This window comes from Pundamilia nyererei, unplaced genomic scaffold (assembly GCF_000239375.1).
Source record: "Pundamilia nyererei isolate P.nyererei 1_Seehausen unplaced genomic scaffold, PunNye1.0 scaffold00316, whole genome shotgun sequence".
NCBI classification, from domain to species: domain Eukaryota; kingdom Metazoa; phylum Chordata; class Actinopteri; order Cichliformes; family Cichlidae; genus Pundamilia; species Pundamilia nyererei.
The window spans coordinates 114360-138457 of record NW_005187717.1 but is presented as its reverse complement, the minus strand read 5'-3'; the positions used below and the strand labels follow the sequence as shown (position 1 = coordinate 138457).

General features: G+C 42.0%; 2 protein-coding genes across 7 annotated transcripts in view; both read right to left on the bottom strand.

Moving 5' to 3' along the window:
* Nucleotides 1-1672: 1672 nt before the first annotated feature.
* On the bottom strand, nucleotides 1673-17156 carry pknox1.1 (pbx/knotted 1 homeobox 1.1). Of its 5 annotated transcripts, none has more exons than XM_005751568.1 (11): nucleotides 17054-17156; nucleotides 15587-15699; nucleotides 9276-9406; nucleotides 8276-8447; nucleotides 7405-7605; nucleotides 7062-7212; nucleotides 6855-6952; nucleotides 6306-6434; nucleotides 6141-6217; nucleotides 5481-5632; nucleotides 1673-3499 (listed from the first exon to the last, which is right to left on the bottom strand). In XM_005751568.1, exons 2-11 carry the CDS (start codon nucleotides 15635-15637, stop codon nucleotides 3318-3320), a joined length of 1344 nt encoding a protein of 447 aa, XP_005751625.1. In that variant the 5' UTR covers nucleotides 15638-15699; nucleotides 17054-17156; the 3' UTR covers nucleotides 1673-3317. The 5 variants fall into 5 exon arrangements, with proteins under 5 accessions (XP_005751625.1, XP_005751628.1, XP_005751627.1 ...); XM_005751571.1 differs by having other exon boundaries at nucleotides 7095-7212; XM_005751570.2 differs by lacking the exon at nucleotides 17054-17156 and adding an exon at nucleotides 15971-16799.
* A 422-nt stretch (nucleotides 17157-17578) lies between these two features.
* ndufv3 (NADH:ubiquinone oxidoreductase subunit V3) overlaps nucleotides 17579-24098 on the bottom strand; it is a 10954-nt gene continuing 4434 nt past the window's right edge. The window contains exons 2-4 of one of the 2 annotated variants that reach the window (XM_005751566.1): nucleotides 23761-23866; nucleotides 21433-22344; nucleotides 17579-17871 (exon numbers count right to left, since the gene is read on the bottom strand). In XM_005751566.1, the coding sequence (XP_005751623.1) occupies nucleotides 17705-17871; nucleotides 21433-22344; nucleotides 23761-23866 (1185 nt within the window). In that variant the 3' untranslated portion in view covers nucleotides 17579-17704. The remainder of the gene's footprint in view (nucleotides 17872-21432; nucleotides 22345-23760; nucleotides 23867-24098) is intronic. The other variant, XM_005751567.1, reaches the window with a different exon arrangement.

Here is a 24098-nt window from a genome sequence, read left to right as displayed (position 1 = left end):
CGTTTTTTATATAACCCTTTAAAACTATTTACAGAACAATCAGCTGTGCTGCATCAAAGAAGAAGGCACACAAATTATTTATGCAACTCCAAAAAATAGTTTGTGTCACTATAACACAGATGAGAACAGCACAGGGATAAACCTGCAGGTCTGACAGCAGCTGTGTCACTCAGCGTTTACACTGCAATCTGCCTTTTTTGCAGCAACTGTGACGATCACGTGTGGAACTGACACACAAAACAAAACAACGACTACACTACACACTAACTACACAAGACAACACACTAACTTGAGACTCCAAACACGGTAAACGTCACAAATCTCTCACGTATCAAAACTCTCTCTTGCCGGTCACTCCTAAAACTTCCCCCTCTTCCCAAACAACCAGATGCCACGTGTTGCCATATCATTTTTTTGATTGGTCAACATGGTACATTTTTCCACCAATAGGGAAGGAGTGTTTTTTCTTTTTTTCACTCACAAGCAAAGCGTGTCTGCTAGCGCGCTCATTAGAAAACGCCGTTTTTACCGTTTCTTCCCGGAGTAAACGCCACTGTTGTATTAATAGTAATAATAATCATAATTTTAAAAAAATAGCATGCTTCCAGTACACGTACTGGAAAATTATTTACTAGGACTCACCTATCATGCGACTGGAGAGCGCAAACTCCACCATTGTTGTTTTCCATCAAACACTCATTAAAACAGCGGCCTACAGGTATGTTAGCGCACTCATCCCCGACTGTCCGAGGGAGGGGCGGGGTCACACGTTGAAACAGACGCAAGGCAGCCAGGCGGGGAAAATTTGCTTTTACATTTTGCGACTCATTTTATTTCTCTATCTGATAAGAAAACTATTCAATCAGATAGTTATTTGTGGTGAATGAAATACAGCTACACTTCCACCTTGAAAAGACAACATTAAAATTCAAGCATTTTCAAGGATTTCAAGCACCTGTACGAACCCTGTGTACAGGGAGAACAGCAGAGGAGAAAGTACACAGCCCTGATGCACTGGAAGTCTGAGACGTGCCTGCCCAGTCTCGTATGCTGCCTGCTGTCAGACAGGAAGTGCAGGTGGGAGCAGGAAGAATCAGCTGGGGAGCTTGTCCTGCAGCAGAGGCGGGATGATTGTATTCAAAGTAGTACTAAGAAATGTCACTTGCATAGGTTCCAGTGCAGTCCCATGTTAACAGCATCACCTACTGACCTGCTGGCTCTGTAAGTGAAAAGGAGGTCCACATGAGGGTCAGTGATAGATCTGAGATGATATAGTACCAGACGCTCAAATGTCTTCACGAGTACAGACCTCAGAGCAACAGCCATTAAGGTTTGTGATCCTTGGTGTTTAGGAACATGGTTAACATTTGTGCAAAGCCACAAGGATTTCAAATTGAGCACTGCAGCCTGGAGTAAAGATAAAACTGCATGTTTTAAAACATATCGAGTGCATTTTATGTATTAATAAGCGTCTCTGTACATTTCAGAAAGAAGAGGCTCTGAAAACAGGAAACTGAATCCCCCCCACAGTGTCTTCTCACCGGACTATCCACATGTCTCCACATTTGGCAACAAGTACCTGTAGAGACAAACTGTACACATTATCACAGAGACTTTGAAGCAGTCCTGTCTGGTGGAGAACATGACGGAAAAAGAGTAAAGAGACAGTGGACAGCAGAGTTAGGCATCATTTATTCCAAAATAGAAAGCTCTAAGGCAAAACAGACGAGCGAGAAGTACAAGAGAAAAGTGAATGCTTCATAAAAAGCTAGACAGAGGTGACAGAGTTCAGCGAGGGCAACGCGTAGCCATTAAACCCTCAGGCTGAATCAAATGAACAAAGTTAACTTTACAAGAAGGATAAAAACCAAGTTACTGCAACTACTTACAAACAACTGTTTTACAGTACAGCATTACAGTTATTTAAACAAGAGGCACCCCATTATGTGCAGTAATGTCAAACTGATGGAGCTTTCAGATCCTTCACTGTGTGTGTGTGTGTGTGTGTGTGTGTGTGTGTGTGTGTGTGTGTGTGTGTGTGTGTGGGTGGGGCGGGGGGTCATGGTCGCAGCTGCAGCCCTTGGGGATCATTCCTTCAGGAGGGCAATGACTCCAAGTTTCCAGCTGCTCTGTTTTCAATGCAACAGCATGTATGTAGCGTGTACATAAAATAAAAGCTAAATGCGTGCAAAAAGTCCACTGCTTCTTATTGATGGAGTCCGTAACCCCTCCTGATTGTGTGGTTAGCATAGTGTTCTGGATTGTGCATTTTAGAAAGTGACACCTATGCTACTACTGTAAAATGGTTAAAAGACAATGTATGGTATACACATTGTGGGCCAAACAAAGACGGGAACGCTGCAGTCGCTTTGCTGCTGGAGAGGGTTCCTGTGATACTGCAGTACACAAAGTAAAAATATGCTTTAAGGAGCCACAAGTGTTCCACTGTTTAGTGTCTTTTTGGCCAATTTCTCCAAGGGTCATACTTCCTTTTTGTGCTTCTTGGTAAGATTTATTTTAGAAAAGAACACAGATAAGGCCTTGTTAATATTTTAAGCTTAAAACCAATTTAAATAGTAATTTTCATCAGCATTCAATTCCTTTTTCTGTTTTTTAGAAAACTTCAAAAGAACCCTGGAAAACAGGGTCACAGCATTTATTATGAATCTGTACATAAATATTTCTTACAAAACAGGAGAACACAAAAATGAAACCAAAAAACAAACAAACAAAAAAAAACCACTCATTTCATATGTTTGTATAGAAAAATAAGCATCTCTCCTCTAATTTACTTTTAATCTCTCCACCTGTGCTCTACTCTGCCTGCAGGGGGCAGTGTGAGCCATGGAGTCAGTCATAAGAGCACACACGTCTACTTAAAACACAAGCATGCAAAAGTCAAGACAAACCAGAGACACAAGAACAAGACAGAAGTGGTCTCATCCAAAATGACAATCTAGCTGGGAGCAGGGGGGGACGGGGGCGGGGACAAAAAAAGTCAACGTTTATTAACGGAGTATACAAACTTGTCTCAGGTGTTTTTAACACTTGGTTTTTTTTCAGTTTGATTTCATCTTTTTGAGCTTAAATATACAAAAAGTGCACTCACCTACATCATTTATACAATAAAAAACTGTTTGTGAAATGACACTCCTGACATACACGTGCAGCAACAACCGCCGTTCAGCAGGGTGGAGGCTTGGAAGAGTGCAGGGTCCATCCCAGTGTGTCCTGTGCTCTGTGGAAATCAAACGGACGCACCTCTGTTCTGTCGAACTCATTTTGTGTGTCCTCTGCGTGTGGGCGGTGCTTGTCCTCTACTGCAATGAGTTGCTATTGTCCAGGCCCAGCCCCGCCATGTCCGCGTCATTGTCCTCATCTACGCTGTCCCCCGACTCGTCTTCACTGTGGCCTCCCAGCATCACCTGCTGTACTGCCAGCGTGGCACCGTCTGATGTCAGGCTCTGCAGACCCTCCACGTTCATCGTCACCATTGTACCTAAAATATTGAGACAGTTTTTTTAAAAGCTTATTACCAAAAAAGTCAGAAGGGAAAAGCTGTGGCTGGAAACTCCCGACACGAGTCACGAACATGTCTCGTTGTTTTCCAGGAAATGACAAACGTTTGCTTTGTGTGCTTTTATTCTGCTGTATCATGTAAAACCCACGTCCAATATGATCTTACAGTTTTGTTTTTGTTGAATTAAAACTGTATTTGTTTCAATCTGCCTTGCAGCCTTGAAATAAATATGGTCTGTTACACCTCATGTCCTCCTTCATCTCACTATATGAAGTAGAAGAGCTGCTGTGAGCCTTCAGCATCTTTGTTTAAACTCAAACTGTATCAGACTAAGTTGGGATTGACAAGATGGCGCCGGTGTGTGTGGCTGCTCGTCTGTCATTGCCAAGTTTGTTCCTGCTGCAACGGTCATAACCCACGTGTGTTATTTAGGACCATTGACACTGTTCTAAATACTCCATTGAATGTCTGTTTGGAAGTTTCTCCTGATATTTGCAATGATTTTTTAACTTTTTTATTGTAAAGGTTGTCACCACCAGGGTTCTTATCACAGCTCCTGACTCTGACCCTCTGTCTCTGTCCCTCGCACTGCTGTTTTCACTCAGTTTGAGCTTGTGATGCTCTCCACTTTAGAGGCTGTGGTTCGCCATATTAAGCCCACAGGTTCCCCTCGGGATCCTTTTCCTCCACAATTTTTTAAAGAAATTTTTCCTAGTATATGACAGTATGTCCTTGAAATTATTAACTCATTCACTGCCAATGGCTGGCAGTGAATGAGTTAATAGCAGTCTGCCTTCTGGTGTGGTTCCTGCAAATTTCAAGCATGCAGTAGTGCAGCCACTGCTTAAGAAACCTGGCCTTGATCACACAGTTTAAGTGAACTATAAGCCTATTTCCAAGCTGCCTTTAGTCTCCAAGGTTTTAGAGAAACTTTCTCTGTCAGCCTTCTCGGTTCCGAATCATCTTCTGCTCCTCTTTCATGTGGCCTGTGGGACACAGGGTTCAATCTTAGGGCCTCTGCTCTTTTTATTGTATCTATTGCCTCTGGGTTCCACCCTTAGAAGGCATGGGATCGCAGTTCATTGTTATGCCGATGACTGCCAAATTTATTTGCCACTGAAGCAGAAAGGTGGCATCTCCATAAAACCTCTCTTGACATGTCTAGATGACATTAAAGCTTGGTTGGCTCTAAACTTTTTAAATTTTAATGAAAATAAAACAGAGTTGTTGGTGTTTGGACCTAGTGGTCCCTGCAAGTCGTCCTCTGTAGATTTGGGACCTCTGGAAATCTATTTTAAACCTGTTGTTACTGACCTTGGTTTTAAGTTGGACCACCAAATTAGAGCAGCAGTGAGTCTTTAGTTCATCTGTTTAATGTCTGTAGTCCAGATTTTTTTGCCGTGTAAAACAAACGGGGGTGGCCAGAGCAGCTTACAAAGTTCGCTGTTCTTCATGCTGGAGCTTGTTGATCAGGTGGTTTGCTCAAGAACTCCTGCCAGCTTTTTCCTAGTAAAACTTCCTGTCATAGCGACAGCACTGTTGTTTTGGATGCTGGAAAAATCTTTTTTTCTCTACCTGAGTGCACCGTCTCTGTAACAGTACCAACTCCTCTGTGCTTTCCACATTAAGCTACTTAATAGTGACACCTGAGTGCTACAGAGCTGTACATTAAAGCATTGAATCAAACCATTTGTGTCGAGGATTTTTAAACAATCAAGTTGTGAAATGTTGCAGTCCTAGTGACATTGTCAGCAATTTGTTAAAAGCAGCAACATTTGCGATACAGTGATGACATTTGTTGCCAAACTAGAACAACAGTTTGTTAAGCAGCAGCAGCAGCAGCGGACAGGAAGTCTGCTGGTATCACTACATTGACTAGTGTTTGTTTCTCTGCATTAACTCTAATATATGGGCCAAGTACAACAACGAAACAATCTCGATACGGTGTTGTGCTGCCTACCATCAGGCATGGCCCCTCCTCCTGCTGCGATGGAATCAGGCCAGAAGCGCTGCAGTGGCCGGTTTTGAGGTGTCTTTTTCTTGGCTTTGGGTGTCTCTGAAGAGCTGGCATCCAACATGGGCTGCAGGATCCGTCTCCGTGCATTTATAAACCTGCAGACACAGGGTGATGCTGGCTGTACAGATCTTTGCACTTCAAATGCTAACAGGTGCTGATTAGGCTCACTGTCAGGTATGGACAGCTGTATGGTTAGCTGGATTTTACACACCCTGACTCAAAGGACACAAAGAATAGGAACTGTCTGATGTCCTGTACATATCAAATACACCGTAACCTCCTTAAACTTAGCTAAAAAGGTGACACTTCCCACCTTTACTTAAAGAAGTTGCAGTTATTAACTTAGGGCAAAGTTAAATATCATCTTTTTTGTTTTGTTTTCATTAGGCAAAAAAGCAGAGAGGTCAAATGGCAAACTATGGGAACAAGTCAGAGTTTCATCAGTGAAAAGTGAAACGAGATGAGCAAAGAAGAAACCCTCAGCTGACCGCAGGAAGCCCTGCACAATTACCTGGCTGACCAATTATACTACAACAATTAGTGGAAAATTGCCTGCGATCACAAACATGACTGTAAATAGTCTTGGGATAAAGAGCAACTCACCAGTTGTTGACCTGCAGAAGTGTCAGGTTTGTTTGAGTAGCAATCTGCTTCTTTTCATCCTCTGTGGGATACGGATGCTGCACAACAGAACAGGGTTGAAATGCATCACTATTTTGTAAGGACTTGAGTTCTATACAGGCAGATGATTTATGCACAGAGACTCACCCCGATGTGCTGGAAGAGCCATGAGCGCATGACATTTGTGGCATGCTTTGGAAGAACGCCGCGCTTGTTCTTGGTTGAGTTGTCCTCATGACTAAAGAGGTTCAAGTCCTGGTGAAACTGCAGCTGAAGCTGAGTACACAGATGTTTGTTTAGCCATCTTTTAATTATCTCAACAGAATGAAAGGTTATGTTAAATTACAATACTGTTCCACATCATTTAACCAAGGACCTCAGCTCTAATTTTGAATTATTTGCCCTTAATGACAGGGCACCGATCTTAAAAAGCTACACCATTTGATATTAGGAGCAGACAACACATTATCTGCCATAGTCAATACGCAGCAAAGGTTGTTGTTACATTGTTATAGAACAAAGTTACAACATGAAGCCCTCCAACACCTCTAAGCTTGTCTTCATTTAGTTCAATTAACTTTTACTCTGCCTCTCATTCTACTTTTAAATACTCTAGGAACCACAAGTGGGAGCAGTAAAATTCAATGACAGGGATTCCACTTAATAGCACGGCAGCAACATAGACAGATGTATTACCTGATTGTTCTGGACGCGTATTGTCCCGGGAGAAAGAGCCTGTGTTACCACCTGGCCCTGAGGAGTTACAACTGTGACTGGCTGGTACACAGTCCCGCCTGAAATACAAACACACAATTTTCTAACCTGCTCAGCTGAGTGCAGAAGACTCAATCAGAGTCCTGTTGGTACATGTGAATATCTGGGCTACAGTCATTAGTGCAGTACCTGAGGAAGGGGTCGTACGCCAAGATGACATACCTGCGACCACCTGGGTGGGGTTGACAGTTGTCACGGTAACGTTTCCTTGCTGCAGGGCCGATGCTGGAACTACAATTTGACCCTGGGGACTAATGGTCCCTGATATGGAGCTGGGGGTCTGTGTAATAGAGCATGCATACATAAAGTAGGCGCATGTATGTCTTCCATGCTGCTAACTCTTATAACGCCATTTTTAAAGTATTCCCATTTAGCTGGCTAATATACCCCAGCAGGGGCACTGATCAGTGGTAGCTAACTCTTCACCTGAGGCATTTGGTGGTGACGCCTGCAGTTCACCTACACTGCATACCTGAGACTTGGTGGGTGAGAAGTTCTGGGCCTGGCCTTGTACAGGCGAGTATGGGCTTCCCGGGTCACCACTCAGCAGAGTCTCACTGTTCATCTTAGTCTTGAGGCAGGCGATGTAGCGACTGCAAAAGTCCTTGCACAGGTCGCTCACCTTCTCCAGCTCCAGCAGGTGGATCCGCAGCACCTGGATGGCTTTCACCATCTTCAGATAGAAGGAATGGAAAGCGTTCTTAGGCTCAACATCTTTCTGTTTAACAAATGTTTACCTGAGGGCATTACAGGGAGGTCAAAGGTCAGGTCCAGTTATGACAGTCGCTTCCGATCACAGCACAGAATTACAATACAGCACGATGCCACCCTGTGAAGATTTAATTACTACTTATTTGTTGTAGCATGAATGGTCACAAGGTCTTTCTCAGAAGGAAAATACACCTAAAAAAGTCTCAAATTTATGCCCTCCTTCACATTTCCAAAGCCATCCCGTGGGCCGTCTTTAACAGGCCGATTCTGGCCCCTGTAGCCGTTTACTGTCACAAAAGTCTGTGGGCTTCTACTGTTGCTGGCCCTTCAGAGAGAAGTGAAATCAACAAACAAAGAGCTGAAGTGAAAACAATGAAAAGTGTCCACTAAAGCCTTTCATGCTGTTCTTGATTATCTTTTATTATAGTTTAGTTTTTGTGGTTTGTGTTGACCTTCTGTCACTCCCTTTCTTTTCAACCAATCGGTGTATCGACATCCCTGCTGAGCTCCAAGTTGTTGGTTGTTTGGAAGACAATATGCAAGCGTGTTCGGATAGGTTACACAGCCCTCTGCATGTACAAACATAAATGCTGTGAAATAAGGTTTAGCTTTCTGAAGCAACAATGTCTCACCAAGTTGTCAAGTTCAGGGTCTTCACTGAAGAAAGGCTTCCCCTCCTTCTCTTGATTACGGACAAAATTCTCAATGTCCACATCAAAGCTCGCTGAGGTGATGCAATCAGAGCTCAGCGTGGACTGCTCACACTTCTCAAACAGCAGGGCCAACAGAGGGAACAGAGGATGCCTACGAAAGACACACACACACACACACACACACACACACAGAAAAAGGATCACTTCAAGCTTCATCAGTAAGAACTTGGAAAATCCACAAGGACGGGGAAAAACAAAAAAAGTATTAGCAGCAGGACATGAGACCTAAATGAATCAGAACTCTGTGTTGACATCAGACATTTAATATATGTATATTTACACACACAAATACACACACACACACACACACACAGTCCTAAACTCTTTCAACCGTTCAACCTGCTTCCCTCCTCAGGTGAGGTGTGGAGGATATCCTGAACTTGGTGAAACTTTCTTCGAAGTGGAGCTCACGTTGTTGGACTCTAACACTTGGAAAATAAACTCTCATTTGATGTGAGGATGTAACCAAACTCTTTGTCTGGACCCTTTTAGGACACTAGCCTAACATCAGCTGACATAATGTTAGCTTATAACCAACTGTTGCTGCCTAAACAACAATGGTTATAAGCTAACATGATGCTCACTGTAAGCGATCAGGGGGCAGCAGGGTTACAAGTCTAATCTGCTGACGATATGTAATTAGGACAACATTTGGAATAAATAATCATGTCTATGCACGTTTTCATGTATTAAAGATTTGACTTCAGTTCAGGAAGTCAGTTTGGAGGTGAGGATGAAGAGAAAAAGAGGTGTGAGAGAGAGCAGTGGTGGAGAAGCTTCCTTCTCCAGAGGAAATATGCATGTGCAAACTTTTGTTCATATATAGTTTGATTTAATTTTAATTAAACAGCTTGCATATACTGTTACTGTTGAGAATGTCTGATTTTCTATTTCTATTTAAACAAACATACACTCCTACCGATATATGGATGCCTTGTCAGCGTCCATGGGTGTCTGTGGCTCTGTTGGTGCCGGGCTGGGCACCTCTCCCAACGTACCCTCCATAAACTTCTGCTCCGAATCACTGTCTACCTTTATGATGCCTTGCATCTGCAAGGAAGGTGAGAACAGACAAGAAACAGACAATTACAGCACGAAGCGTTCAAGACAAAGATGACATGTGACAGCGTGTGGCTTCATTTTAATAGCACTCCTTTTCAAAGTCATAGGAATTTTCAAGCAAAAAGACTATTTTCTGAGATCCACAAGTTACTAACAAATGACTACAGAAAACCTGGACGACCTGACAGCTCCTCAAAAAGTATCTACTGCCCCCTGGTGTGAGGCTGCAGTACAGGTCATAAAGCCCACCCTCTCTGTTAGCAAATGGGGCAGGGCTCAAACAGAAACAAAAGAAGTTCACCTCAGATTACTAGTACTAGTACTGCCATTACTACTACTCATGTTGATTTGGGTTCAAGGAGTCACCTTTCTTAGAAGTTTGATTAGCAGCAACAGTTAGAGAAATTTGGGTGTATCTGCTTGGGAACTGGAGGCAGAGTCTAGATACTGAGAGAAGGTCTGTTTACCTTCCATAACCACAACCTGCTGTTTCAAACTGACAATAAGGAAACTGGACTAACAGAAAGAACATGTTTCTACACCCAGTTACACATATTAATTCAAGTGCTTTGAAATGCCAGTCTTCACTGGTGGGGATAGTTACAAAGCTTTCTTCGTTATGAATTAGCATACATGGTTTTATTGAACATTTGAAGAACCAGCAAAAAAAACAAACTCTTGTAGAGGACATGAAGTCAGAGATAGAAGCGACAAGGAGCAGGTGCATCTAATACAGGTAGAGCTGCTGCAAAACCCCACAGAGCTCAGCAGCCAGCGCAACAAATTCTGGATCCTTTGCTTTTAGTTAGCATTAGCAGCACATGCTGCCTCTGATGTGAAAGGACTTTTATGCTGCGCACTGTGATTCACAGCAATGGTCCCGGGTCAGCCCTGACTTTGTGTTAAACTAATCCAAAATTAATGATGGTATTTCTAACCACTAGATATACCACAACTTTATCCTTTCAACAGCTGCTGAAAGTTAGGGGACCTAGCTGCTAGATATTTATATTAGAGATGGACCGATCCGATATTACATATCGGTCCGATACTGACGTAAATTCCTGGATCGGATATTTGAGAGAAATAAAAAATGTAATCCGATCCATTAAATATCAAAAAAGCACCTCACAAAACTTGCGACATGGCGTAACTCGGCTCATAACCTTAGAACGTTGGAGCAGTATGCTCACGTGATAGAGAGACTGTGTGTATTTGTAGCCTCGCTACCAAACCAGCATTTTATCTCCGAGGAAGTTTACCCAGAGAGAAGTAAAGCAAGTGTGTAAGTTCATCTCTGAATGTTTGTAAAGCATTCCTGTGTTAAGCTTAACAACCGATATGGAGCGACTGCCTCTCTCTCCCTCCCTCTCCTGCTGCTACTTCAATCGTGACACTGATCAATGATCAGCTGATCGGGTTTTCTGTCGCGAGTCCGTCTCTCTTCTTTGTTTATCGCCCACTTCGCGCCAGAAAGAGGAAACCAGCGGCTGAACAACCGCAGCACGTTTAAGCTTGATAAGCTGCTGTTAGAATTTATTTAATATTACTTTCTACACCAGGATCCTTTTCTACAGCTGACGGCTGGTAACTGTGCAGGGGCGGATCTAGAAAAGTTTAGTCAGGGGGGCCGATAGGGCATGAACAGGGAAAAGGGGGCACAAAGACATACTTTTCTTTCTTATTCTCATTTAAAATATCGATCTTTTAATAAATAATTATCTGAATCTTACACCCAAAGTTTTAATCTGATGTAAAATGTATAGAAGTCCATTACTGTATATAGTAACTGTTAAGTCTAATATACCCCAGTAAGCTAGTACTTTATCTATTGAATCTATTTAATTATTCTTGAAAAGAATAATTGATTTATGTGCATTTTTTTTTCACACTGCATCAAATTAAAGTTGATTACGTCGATTAAGCATCATGAGGTGGGGGGTGGGTGGTTCCCTTTTTTTTTTTTTTTTTTTTGCTGGGAGTTTTAGGACCCTATTAGTTATCTTGCTTACTCTTTAAAATACCAGAATAGGGAGGATGGAGCAGGTTTAAGTTTGTTAGATTGATCAGTGTTGCTGAACTATGAAATATTTTGGGTGCAGTGTATTTTTGGCATACAGGTATAACAGAATAGCTTTAGTGCTTTTTTTTTTTTTTTTTTACTTGAGTATGAACTTATACAAAAAGCAGCAAGATATTAAAAAAACTGTTTTATTGATTAAAAAACACACTATATCGGATTCGTATCGGCAGATATCCAAATTTATGATATCGGTATCGGACATAAAAAAAGTGGTATCATGCCATCTCTAATTTATATAGAGATCCTCCAGCTTCAAACTGTATCACCCTTCAAGGACCTGCAGTTCAAAAAAGCGCCCCTCCGACAGCCAAACCCATCTGTTCTCTGATTGAATAGTTACATTTGTGATTGACATGACATTGACCAATCAGATGAAAGGAAGAAAAATAGGATCAAAATTCGTACTTGTAACTTGAAACTTGAGTGCAGAGTTTCACATGTATTCTTTGGCTAAGTCCACACACAAATCTTTTTTTACACATACAAAACTGATTTACAAGTACAAAATATTTATGACCACAATTTGAGCCCATAGAGGAGTCAAAAGAATTATGAGAAGAGATCTGGAATCAGCAGGTACGACTGGCCTGTATGCACAATGACCACACAAGACTCCACCGCTGAAGAAAAAGCATGTTGAAGTGTGTTTTAAACCTGACTAAACAACATTTAGACAAGCCTGTGAAATACTGGGAGAACATATTCTGGTCAGGCGAGACCAAAACTGAAACCTTTGGATGCTGTAATCAGAGATGGGCAGTAATGCGTTAGAATGTCTCAAGACAGTGACGTAAGCGAGTGCGACGTTCGTGACAACAGCTGTGTGCAGATCAACAGTGGATAATATATCGAGTGCGGGAGAGAGTATGAGCGTGCAGCGTTTAAAACGTGGAAGTACTGACCTTACTTTGAGTTTGATTCCATAAAAAGTGACAAAAACATTAGTGTCAGTTGTGCGTGGGAAGAAAACTTCTTTTTACAGCGAAAAAAAACCCTAAACAAGCACCGAGTGCACAACGACGTAATGGGAAATTCACAAAAACTCGCGGATTCTTCCACTGACCGCTGCGGCACACCTGCACCAGGGCAAACCTCCGCCTGCCCCACTCCTACTTTACAGGTGAAAATAGAGCAAAATAGAGTAGAATTGTAATCAGTAATTAGTTACTGATTACTTTTTTCAAGTAACTTGACCAACACTGGCTGTAATACACACCATGTTTGGAAGTCAAACACCCCAAACCGAGAGTGAAGTTTGGAGGTGAGAACATCATGGTGTGGGGCCATTTTTCCAACATACGGCACTCGCACACTTCATATATCTGAAGGAAGGATGAATGGAAAAATATACCGACATTCCTGATAAAAATCAACTGCCATCAGGGCCAGCCAATCACACGACCTGAATCCAATTTAAAAATCCATGGAAAGAACTAATGCTTATTGTATTGCTCTATATAAAGCTTTGTTTTTTAACAAACACTTTGCATGTCAGCTGTCATCAGAATTGCAGACTGTAAAATATATAAGATGTTCAGAACCAAAGTGTGTCAGGATAATGAAAGGATGAGCTTTAAAGGATAAACTTCACATTTGACTGCAATGATTCTTTGATTACAGGAGTTGCTCTCAGCACCACCCAGTGACAGACGAATCATCCAATAAGCCCACTCTTTATGCTAAATTCACTTATTTAACTTTGGAGCAAAATTATAGTAACTCAAAAATGACCTGATTAAAAAAGAACAAAGGCTAAACTGCCAGATTATTTACCGTCCGTGAAGGCTGCAGCTGTCTTACTGAGGAAGTTCATGAAAGAAAGTCAAAGGGATTATATATCCATGTAATTGGTATCATATGTACCGTTATCCTCTTTACCTTTAGGCGCATAAACAGTTACTCAGTTTGGGATTTAAGAAAACTGATGATGTCCGCTGTGCTCAGCTTCTGTACATATTAGGGCAACACTTCTGTGATTACTATATGTTTAGATTTTAAATAATTTTCTACTGAACTAAATGTAACACCATTGTGTAAAAGTTGAGAAACACTGTTTAAGTGCTGGGTTTGTCCTCCTTTTAGGCCTACGGTGGAGATCTGAAGATTTCCCTTTGAGGGAGCTGATGCTGAAGCCTGAGCTCTTCTTGATCCCTCTAATGAACCTCAGTCCTCCTGATGTTTCTGACACGATGTCTGCCTCAGTGGGTCAAACGAACATCTGGCACAGGACAGCTGTGTTGTAAGAATAGTAGGTTTCTACAAATCACTGGACCCAAGAATCCGGACCCAGTTGGCTCTGATAGTCTCCCTCACTTGTTTTTAGCTGAGTAAATGCAGCTGTTGATTTAAAAAACAAACTACTACTACTCTGGGTCATGTTGTTAAATGAAAAGAAAAAAATTATACTGCTCAGAGAGTGCAAGTCTCCAGTTCTCTTTATGTTAAAATCTCAAAAGGCAACATTGAATCTTTAGATAATTATAGTAACACTGTGTTTCTGAGGTGTGTATGTAGCTGTCATTTCTCTTGTCTAAAGTCAGGGTAACAAAGTTACACTGACTAATAAGTCAAACATCTCGACTATGAGCAACACTGGTGTATAACAAGCTTCTAACAGTGTGTGTGCTAACTGCTAATCCAACTAACAAATTAGCAAGGATGAAGGAGGAGGATGTTAGATGTTGTATACAACTATAGTATGGTAAGATGTGTGCCTTTTTAATTAAACCAACATGGCTTTATTTGCCTTAATTTCCTGAGTCTTGAGGAGCAGTAAAACCACCAGCAGAGATGTTAAAACTGAACAACCCCAGTTACATAAAAAGCACATGGGATATGCTCACGTTTACATCCTGTGGGGCTGTAGACAGGAGATCAACAACTCCTCCACTAAGAGTCACTACTTCCATTCCCTTTGTTAACATCTCCATACTTTGTTCAAACAAACTGTTAAAAGAAATGGAAAGCTATTAAGATTCATTAGGTTGTAACCCTTTTCTGAAATATTTTTTTAAGTCCCCAGTGCATAGGTCTGGCAGAACCCTCATGATCCAGAAAGTGAAACACTACCATCTCTGGTGTCCAAAGAATAACAACTGAGAATACACTCCCCCAACTTCTATACACCTGTGTTAACAGACCTCTCTGCACCGAATCATACTTGTTATTAATCTCTGTCTCTCTTCCACAGCATGTCTTTATCCTGTCTCCTCAACCGGTCACAGCAGATGGCCCCGCCCCTCCCTGAGCCTGGTTCTGCCGGAGGTTTCTTCCTGTTAAAAGGGAGTTTTTCCTTCCCACTGTCACCAAAGTGCTTGCTCACAGGGGGCCATATGATTGTTGGGTTTTTCTCTGTATTACTGTAGGGTCTACCTTACAATATGAAGCACCTTGAGGCGACTGTAGTTGTGATTTGGTGCTTTATAAATAAAACTGAATTGAATTGAAATGTGAGCAGAGGCTCTGCAAAATACTTTATTGAGCAAAGTCTTTCTCCCTTTTTACACTGTGCCTGCCTACCGGCAACACAGTCCCTTCAAGGAGCATAAATCTCATCCCCAACCATGTGACTGCAGCCAACAATGACTTAGATTGAACACAAATAGACCAAAAATGATTGCCTGCGTAGGGAGGAACATTTCTTCTTAGTCATAGTTCATTCTTAGCTCTCAACACCCACAAATTTTAGCACCTAAATAAAGATGTTTTTTAAGCAATTTACAAATATGCATACAGATAAATACTAGGAGGAAATGAGGCTTACAATTCATTACTGATGTCTCCCATACTGCGTTTCAGAGACAAGCTCACAGTCTATATATTACTCAAACTGGTGTAACAGCATTGACACCGATTGCGTGTTCACGTTATTCTGCTACCAAGGCTGACTTCTCACTACTGAAAATAAATTATCTATTAGGCAGAGTCCAGAACACTCAAAGTTTTAGCCTAGAATGTTTAGCTGTCCCAATTATAAACAGTATCCCGTCCTGCTGTTGTGCTTATTCTCTTTAGTTAACTAGTATCTCAAAAGAGCAGACTATAGCTCCCTGCAGGTCCAAGCAAAGTTTTTCCCTCTCACCCACCTGCTGCTCTCCCTTTGGGTACTTATCTATGGAGACTGAGTGGGCTGCCATCACGTTCACTGCAGATGCTGCAAACACTGGGGCATTATAGAGTGCAGGGACTGGTGGCCAACCTACACAGTACACACAGTTTCAGTTAGACTGCCTCAGGTGTTTGCACATAAGCTTCAAATGACAGAACTGTTCTGATTTCATTATTAAACTATTATCAGTGTTACTGGCTTTGTTAATTAGGTTGGCATTGTTACGGTAAAATACAGAAGTATGGACATAATACTGTTCCCCTTTGTAACACCAAGATGCAAAATATATACAAAATGTCAATATTAGAACAGAAATGGAGAGGGGCTAATGATATGTTGAATATGAATGTTGTCTTCATACGTGCTAGTAGCGAAAGCACACTACGGGGTCCAACGTTACTCTTCTTTGCATATAGCTTATCCAGCTCACCTCTAAAAGCCAAGGAGAGGCTGGTATCATGAACCTAAGGGGTGTTGTACAAATAATAATGCTGATGTTATATCTTAGCGTGTCTTGCAATTGATGTTAACACACCCACCACGATTTAGCCTTTAGCTCGTGTTAGCTGTGGCAACCGTGGCGGCAAGGGGACATTAAAGTGAAATAAATCCTTTGGGCTAATATTAGCCTACTCTCCTATAACCCGACTAACGTTACTCGTAAACAAAGCAGCCCGACTGGAAAAACGGTCGTTTTCGTACAGCTAACAATTATCCAGTAACGTAAACGACACATTTGCGCTAGTTCACGAAGCCAACCTAGGCTTCAGTCAAATAAGCAACCATATGGCCGAGCTAACGTCTTTGACGTAGCTAAGTATTAACTTCAAAGTGTATTCGTGTTGGTAGTGCAACCAAAACGCAAAGCGCCATATTTAGCGAAGGTAATCGCGGCCAAAAAAACAAGCTAGCTAACCAATCTAGCCAGGTACAGAAAAAGACCCTCCTGCGGATTGATACGAAGTAAGCCATTTTACCAAATAATAAGACAGCGTCGGTCGCTTAACAGTATGCATTTAAAATTAAATTATATTTCTTGTCAGCTATATGAAATAATTGGGCAGCAAAGAAATTAAGTATTGGATTGCTAGCCCGGTTGATCCTAAATTCCTCCCCTTTTCAGTCAATCAATCAAGCGGGGACAGCTGCCCTCTACTTCCCCTCCCCTACGTGGTAAAGTGTTGGGCCTCGTTTCTAGCGCTCGCCCTTTGCTTTTCCACAATCCTCCTCAGCCCCCAAAACGCCGACATATTTTTTAACCCCCCCTCCCATGTATACAGTTTTTTTATCCTTCACAGAGCTCTGCCGCTTCTGTTTCCTCTAAAAAACACCCTCTGCTGCCCTGACTAAGTCCGCGCTCCTCGCCCCGGGACATTTTTGCGTGCGGCCCAGATTGTTTGATTGATAGGGAACGGAAAAAGAGGGACTTTGAGTGACAGCTTACCTGAGTGCCAATCTTCGTCACACTGACAAGCGGCTGCAGCAATCGGGACCCGCAGTTGTCGCGTTACGTCATCGCGCAAGGGCACGCAGGGGCGCAGGACTCATGATTATGTATTAGGTGGGCGGAGACATGACGTTCTGCTGCCTGCGAGTCCTGCGCCTTGCTGTTTTTTTTGTCTTAGCAAAAGCGATTCACTTCCCTCGCTTTATGCTTCGTTCCTTTATATACACGCGTTTTAATCATCAACATACTAATGCGTGAAAGACAACAGACTGCTGAGTGCTTATTCCTAAACGAATGCGTATGGATAATTTGAACATTATGTGCATGCAGGCATGCTAAACGAGTCTAAATTGTAATCATTAAAATAGAACCACAGATAAACCACTTGCACACTCAGCTCTATTCAAATGATGCCCCTAAGGCAGAAAAGCACGATAAAAGAACTGTTTGATCTTTCCCATTTCTTTATACACCAATTGCTTTATACAAGACAAAACAACCAAGTCAGGCAAAAAACAGACCTCAATTCTTATGTGTGGACTTTAATGATTTACTTTAAAAACAACAGAAGTAGGGGGACAATGAAAAAAAGAGACACTGCCATCACTGTCATCTTTAAGCCATAACTTATGGTCATATCAGCTCTTTTTAGTGCCTGGGTGAAGGCTTGCCAGAGGAGGGCTGAGGGAGACGAAACTTGGCCATCTGCATATCCAGGTCTGCAAATGTGTAGGGGTTGTAGCTGTGGTGCTGGTAGTTTTTGTAAGTGCTGTTATCAAACAGTTCTTCTGGCTCCGAAGGCACAGCTGCAGCTTCTGCAGTAAGGAGGGGGAGGGAAAGAAAGATGTAAGAAAACTGGTAGAAGGGTGAGCTTTACAAAATGTCTTGTCTGGGAACAGAGATAAAACCAGGTCAGTTAATGCAGTACTAGGTTTAGTCCTGTGTCCCTGTTACTGATTTTAAAGTAGTAACTGCTGCTTGAAGGGATTCATCACACCACATTTGATCATTTCTAAAAATGAGAACAAGAGTTTTTTGAGGGGACTGCACATTTCCACATTACTCATGCTAACACAAGGAGGTTTGTGGCCACATTTTACAGTGGCAGCAACCCCCAATGGAGTATGGAGACACTAGCATAAGGAGCATCAAGGATCATGTTTGTGACTGGAAAAAGGATGTCAAGAAAAACATGTTTCCAGAGAGTAAAACAGCCCATCATAGAGAAAGAGTGATACTGTAGAGGTAAGAAAAGAAATGGAACAAGTCCAATAAAAAAAAAAAAAAAAAAAGGGGGGGGGGGGGATGTCCGACACCCGCACAGTGCTATGTTACTCTTAAACAGAGATACAAGAGAGAGGGATTTCCTGTAAATCTGCCAGCATGCTGTGACAGTAAAGTTTTGTTTTTCTTTTTTAAATGAAAACACATTAAAAACTTTTTTCCACCTACACTTAACGAATATGATTCCAGATAAACCAAAAGCTAAGATTTCAAAAAGTGAAATAAACAAGTGGTGCAAGGTGAGGAGTGGGGAAGGAAGGTTACTTCAGGAAGCAGGAATACAGTCTTGGGATGTGTGGGACACTTCCAACTTCAAACACATCTAACAGCTGTGTAGTTGGATCATCTGAAAGGATTTGCACTCTTCTTTTTTGGGACTCAGGTTTTAAAAAAGGGCCTGCAATCCTGATTCCTGGAGTACTCCCACCAACTGCAGCCACTCCCAGCTTCTCCTCGTCCAGCTGCTGTTAGGGAAGAGCAGTATATTCATCTACACTACAATCATGAGCCACTGATGCACCAGGGACAATGATCTGTGACCTCAACATTACCTCAGGCACCTGTAACTCACATTCCATACACACAAAGATAAGGGTGCAAATGAGCCCATGTGAACAGATGTTAACATGAGAAAATAGCAGTCAACTACTCTGTGAGGGAAAACAGACACTGTTAGCAGTCCTAGGACAAGAACACTCAAACTGTGAAAGAGTTCAGTTGGTCACAAAGTCAAAAGGAAGACTGCACAAGCAGGTTTAGTGTAGCAGTATGCAAGAAGTAAGTTCATCTGATGACAAACCTTTAATCACATACACCTTTGCCCTTGATCCTCCACAACAATTAACTTCAGTTTGAGTATACAAGTCAAGTAAATCCTCCAACAGTAGCATAACAGAGTATGGATGAAAAGAGCCCAAAAGCTCTACAAGCATCGACCCACAGTGTGTACAGTAGAAAGCACAACTAGAGAAGAACTACTTATTCCAATTTAAAATGATTCTATCATGATTAACAGGAAGTTAAAAGATTCCACCTCGTGATATACACTACCGGTCAACAGTTTTAGAACATCCCAATTTTCATTGGAAATTATGCAGTTCAATGTCTCATTGCACTCTGAAATGAAACAACGGTACAAATGAGCAATTTGAGTTAAAAAACAAATCACAGAATCAATTTACAGAGTAAAATGTATTCTAAACTTTTGACTCAAAGTAGCCACTTTGGCAGATATAACAGCAGCACACACCCGTGGCATTCTCTCTACAATAGAAATCAAATATTCTTCACAAAGTTCTTCCAATATCTGTTGCAGAAGTTCCCATAAATGTCGCACCTGCAGGTTGCTTTGCTTCCACTCTTCTCTCCAGTTCATCCCAAATCAGCTCGATGGGGTTTGGGGCTTACTACGACTACTATTGAGCTGTTGTCCCATGAGCCGCCGTCACACAAGCTGTTTACTCTCAGAAACTTGTCCTCTGATTCAGTTGTGTCTTTGGGTCTGCAGACCTCTTCCTGTCACAGTGTCTTTCTGAGCCTTTGGATGGTGAAAGATACTACTCACTGACACCTGGACTTTCTTTGCAGTTTCTCTGTAGAAGAAATTTTTAAGTGTTATGATGGTCCATCTCTCTTCCATTTTTAACTGCCTGTTTCTCGCTATTTTTGTAGCAACACTCTACTTTCAGCAGTACAATACAGTTCAACTGATGCTCACGAGGGTATGGTACCACAGTGTGTTCCAACACTGCTTTTATGCAGGCAGAGGGGGAAGTAATCCAGAAAGGTTGGAACACCTGTAGGAATTAGTAGCAGCAGCTTTCAAGGCTTGATCAACCTCCTTTGCTGCACAACAGCCTTAAATTGTTAACCTATGTTGTGTTCCCTGAAAAAGGCCTTTGTGTATAATTCTGTACATTATTTTACAGTTTTGGGTAACTTTTTTTTTGTAAACCTCTGGCAGTTCACCACTTACCTTTGTACATTTTCAAGCTGTTCATTGGACCTGAATGACTTGAACTGCAACAAACAACTGGAAGAACTGTGGTGCTCTAAAATGTTTGACCGGCAGTGTATATTAAAAAAAGAAAAAAAGAAGTGTTCCACATTAGAGTACAGTAACCACTGTAGCACAACTGAAATCAGCTCAACCTGTGTTCCCTATATGTCCACTATATGATCGCTTCAATGTTATTAGCAGGAAATAAGCATTTTAGCCATTCTGTGACTAGAGGGTGTGGGAGGGGTCAGGAGCTGCAGAAAACACTATCTGGCATCATGCACTCCAATATAATCGATCCCAGAAAGAACGAAGAAAACTCAATGAAGCTTGTTTCTGTCACAAACATGATATTGTGCCAGTTTTCATGTGCCTACAGTATGTTCCTGAGATGATTTCAGTCTACTTTCTAGTCCTGTTATTGTTTGCCAGCACTAAATTGGCAAGCAGTTCAATCTGCAAAGATGACCTCCATAGAGGTTTTCATCCCGTTTACTTTTTCAGTTCTCTTATGTGGATGAGCAGAACTTTCAGGGAACTTAAAACAATCAACATCAGTGTAAAGTTGGCATATTCTAATGTCAGGAACAACAAACCTCCGACGTTTGTCTTTAACCTGAACATCATTGTGGCCAGTGTTTTGGGGTTTGTCAGAGAAAAACAAGCTGCCTATCCCAAAGTACTCTCTAATATTACAGACAAGTTTAAACTACTGCATCTCCCTTATTTATGTTGGGATCAGAGATATTGCTTTAGTTGCTGTAACTTCTAAGTTAATAATGTTTATTCTTATCCTCTTGTTCCACATGGGAAATTTGTCTTGGACAAACGGTGCTAAACATAGTAGCATTCTGATAATAAAACCAACACCTAGAGACACTTAAAGGAGGCCATTAAATAGAAAACACGGACGATACTTTTAAAATACAACATGAACTGTTACATGTGAGGGAAGCTGCCGCCTGGTTAACAGAGCAACAGCACTCAGACTGTGTTTGGAGGCACAGGCAGAAAAACAATGGTCATTTCTAGAAGAGCCATAAATAAAAAGAGGGAGGTAAAGATTTGAGGGTCAGGGTAGTGTAGTGTGTACCCTTAGAGTGTTCAGCTGTGGCCTCTGTCTGCAGTTCCTCTCCTGCAGTTTCAGTTACAATAGGAGCAAGGTCCATCTGCTCCTCGGTGCTCCCTGCACAGACTGAAGCTTCAGCCGCAGCAGCTGCTTCAGCAGGACGGGCGTCTTCTGCTCCAGCTTCAGCAGGACGGGCGTCTTCTGCTCCAGCTTCAGCAGCTTCGCCTCCAGCCACAGGAGCAGCTTCAGCAGAGGAAGACCTTGGGTCTTTTAGAGCCTCACCAACGGGTTCGCCCGGAGCTTCTATTTGAGCATCAACAGGAAATGCAGCATCTTTTGTCACTCCTGCAGCAGTTTTGGCTGAAACGTCAGACCCAGTCACCTCTCGAGTGATGATTTCAGGGCCTGACTTCACCAGCTTCTCAAAACCAACACTGGGTACAGTCACTGTAGCTTGAGCTGCTCCTAAGGGTGCTGGTGTTTCTACACCAGGTGTGATAGGAGCCCCATATTCATTCTGAGCTTCGATAGTGCCTGCCTTTACTCCTGTGACTGTGATCCTCTGGGGTTCTGCCTCTGGTGCAAAGCCCTTGATTTCTTTCTTCTTCTCATCCTCAGAGTCAGAGTCTGATTCGGAGTCGGTAGAGTCCGAATCGGAGTCGGTAGAGTCTGAATCGGAGTCGGTAGAGTCTGAATCGGAGTCGGTAGAGTCTGAATCGGAGTCGGCTGCTGGTTCAGCAACTACTTGCTCACTGGCAGCAGTAACAGGAGTGATGGCTTGTGCAGCTACAATGCTTTCTGCAGTGGAGACAACCGCTGGTCCCGTTCCATCCACAGACTGTGCTGGGAAACATCCAGGCCCTGAAAGTCTAACTGGGAAGGCAACTGCTGTCTTGTAGGCTAACAGGTTTGCTCTCTCATCTGGAGCCTCTGTTGCTGAAGAAAATGGTAAATATAACATGAACAGTTAAATAATAAAATAATATATTCAATTTGATTTGTAGGTGTGCATTCACAACTCCTCTTAGATACTTTTAAATCCCACTTAGAATCAAATGTACTTCCCCAATCCCAGAATCTGGAACTGTTACCTCACAAACCTATTGTATACGTAACAGAACATCGTTTAAACATTTGATGTTTTCTGACACATCTTACAATTTTATGAACAATATAAGCTTTTTTGAAAAGTGTTACTAAAAAAAAGAAATGGCAGGGAAAACATTTTGTAACCGATTAGTTTAACAGGCAACAGGTCAGTGACATGATTGAAGAGAGCATCTTAATGAGGTCGAATTTCTAAAGAAGCAAAGATGAACAGATGATCACCAACTTCTAAAAACTGCCTCTGCAAACTGTGGAACGATTTCAGTATAACGTAAAATTATGGAGACTTTGAAGTCGCGTCAGCTGCAGTTCATGGTATCATCAAAAGAATCAGAATTAAGAGAATCTCTAAGCAGGTGCGTGCTGCAAACAAATACTGGATTTTTAGGGCTTCAAACTGCACAACATTAAAACAGGCATGAACACTGAAGAGAAGAGGGACGACCCAAAGTCTGCATCTCTACACTAAAATAGGAGACGGGGAATTTTGATTATCAAGAAATAACATGTTTAAGATCATTCAGAATACTGTAGCTTCGTACAAATTTAGAAAATTGACTATTAAGACAGAAGGACCACAAAACTAACAACGTGTCACAGAGTAAAACAGCAGCAGCTTTCTCCCTTACAGACTTCTAGTGAATTCAATTAAAATGATTCAAATGTACCACATGCTCTAAAATGTAAAAATCATATGGCACATTGTCTGTGAAGGTTCTCAGTCATCCAGGTCATCGTAGTCAAAGGAGCTTGCAAAGAAAAGCGTCTGGACCTCTTTAAGTTACTTGAAGACGTTTCACCTCTCATCCGAGAAGCTTCTTCACCCGAAACTCTGGCTGATTGGGACCCACACCCAGTTTCACACCTTGGCTCAGGCAATTAGAGGATCATCAGGGGTCCTTTTGTCCCTCTGTGGGGGGAAAACTCCCACTAGGTTTATATCTGGGACTCTCCACCATTTGACCTTAGAACTGAAGAAGCTTCTCGGATGAGAGGTGAAACGTCTTCAAGCTACTTAAAGAAGTCCAGACGCTTTTCTTTGCAAGCTCCTTTGACCATATGGCACATTAGCTTCACTGTGGAAAGAGGTGCATGTTACGCTTTAAAGGCATCATAACTGAAAGTACACATATACTCATCATGCACATATGCATTATTGTATGAATGAACAAAAGCAACCACCCAGCACAACTTAAAAAGCCACAGCGTAAAGCAGTTAACAGAACCCAAAGGTCTTTTTCTTGCCTGCACTCTTGGTCTTCTTCCCAGGTTTTGCTGGTTTTTCAGTCTTGGTGCAGAATGAAGCAGCTGGAGAAGTCCTCAGGATTCCCAAGTTCTCCAACTGGAGACGCTGCAGAAGAGAACAAAACATTGTCCAGTGAGAGTACAGAACCACACATTCAGGCTCATTTTTGTGATCATTTCACTGGTTCTCGCAGTGTCCTATTTTCTTAATCCTGTCTGAAAAGACCTGACACGCATTAACTTCTTTATAGTCACTTTAAGTCTATCTACCCCACTGATGATGCTATAGCCCTGACACTACATACTGCCCTGTCACACCTGGAGAAGAGAGACACGTA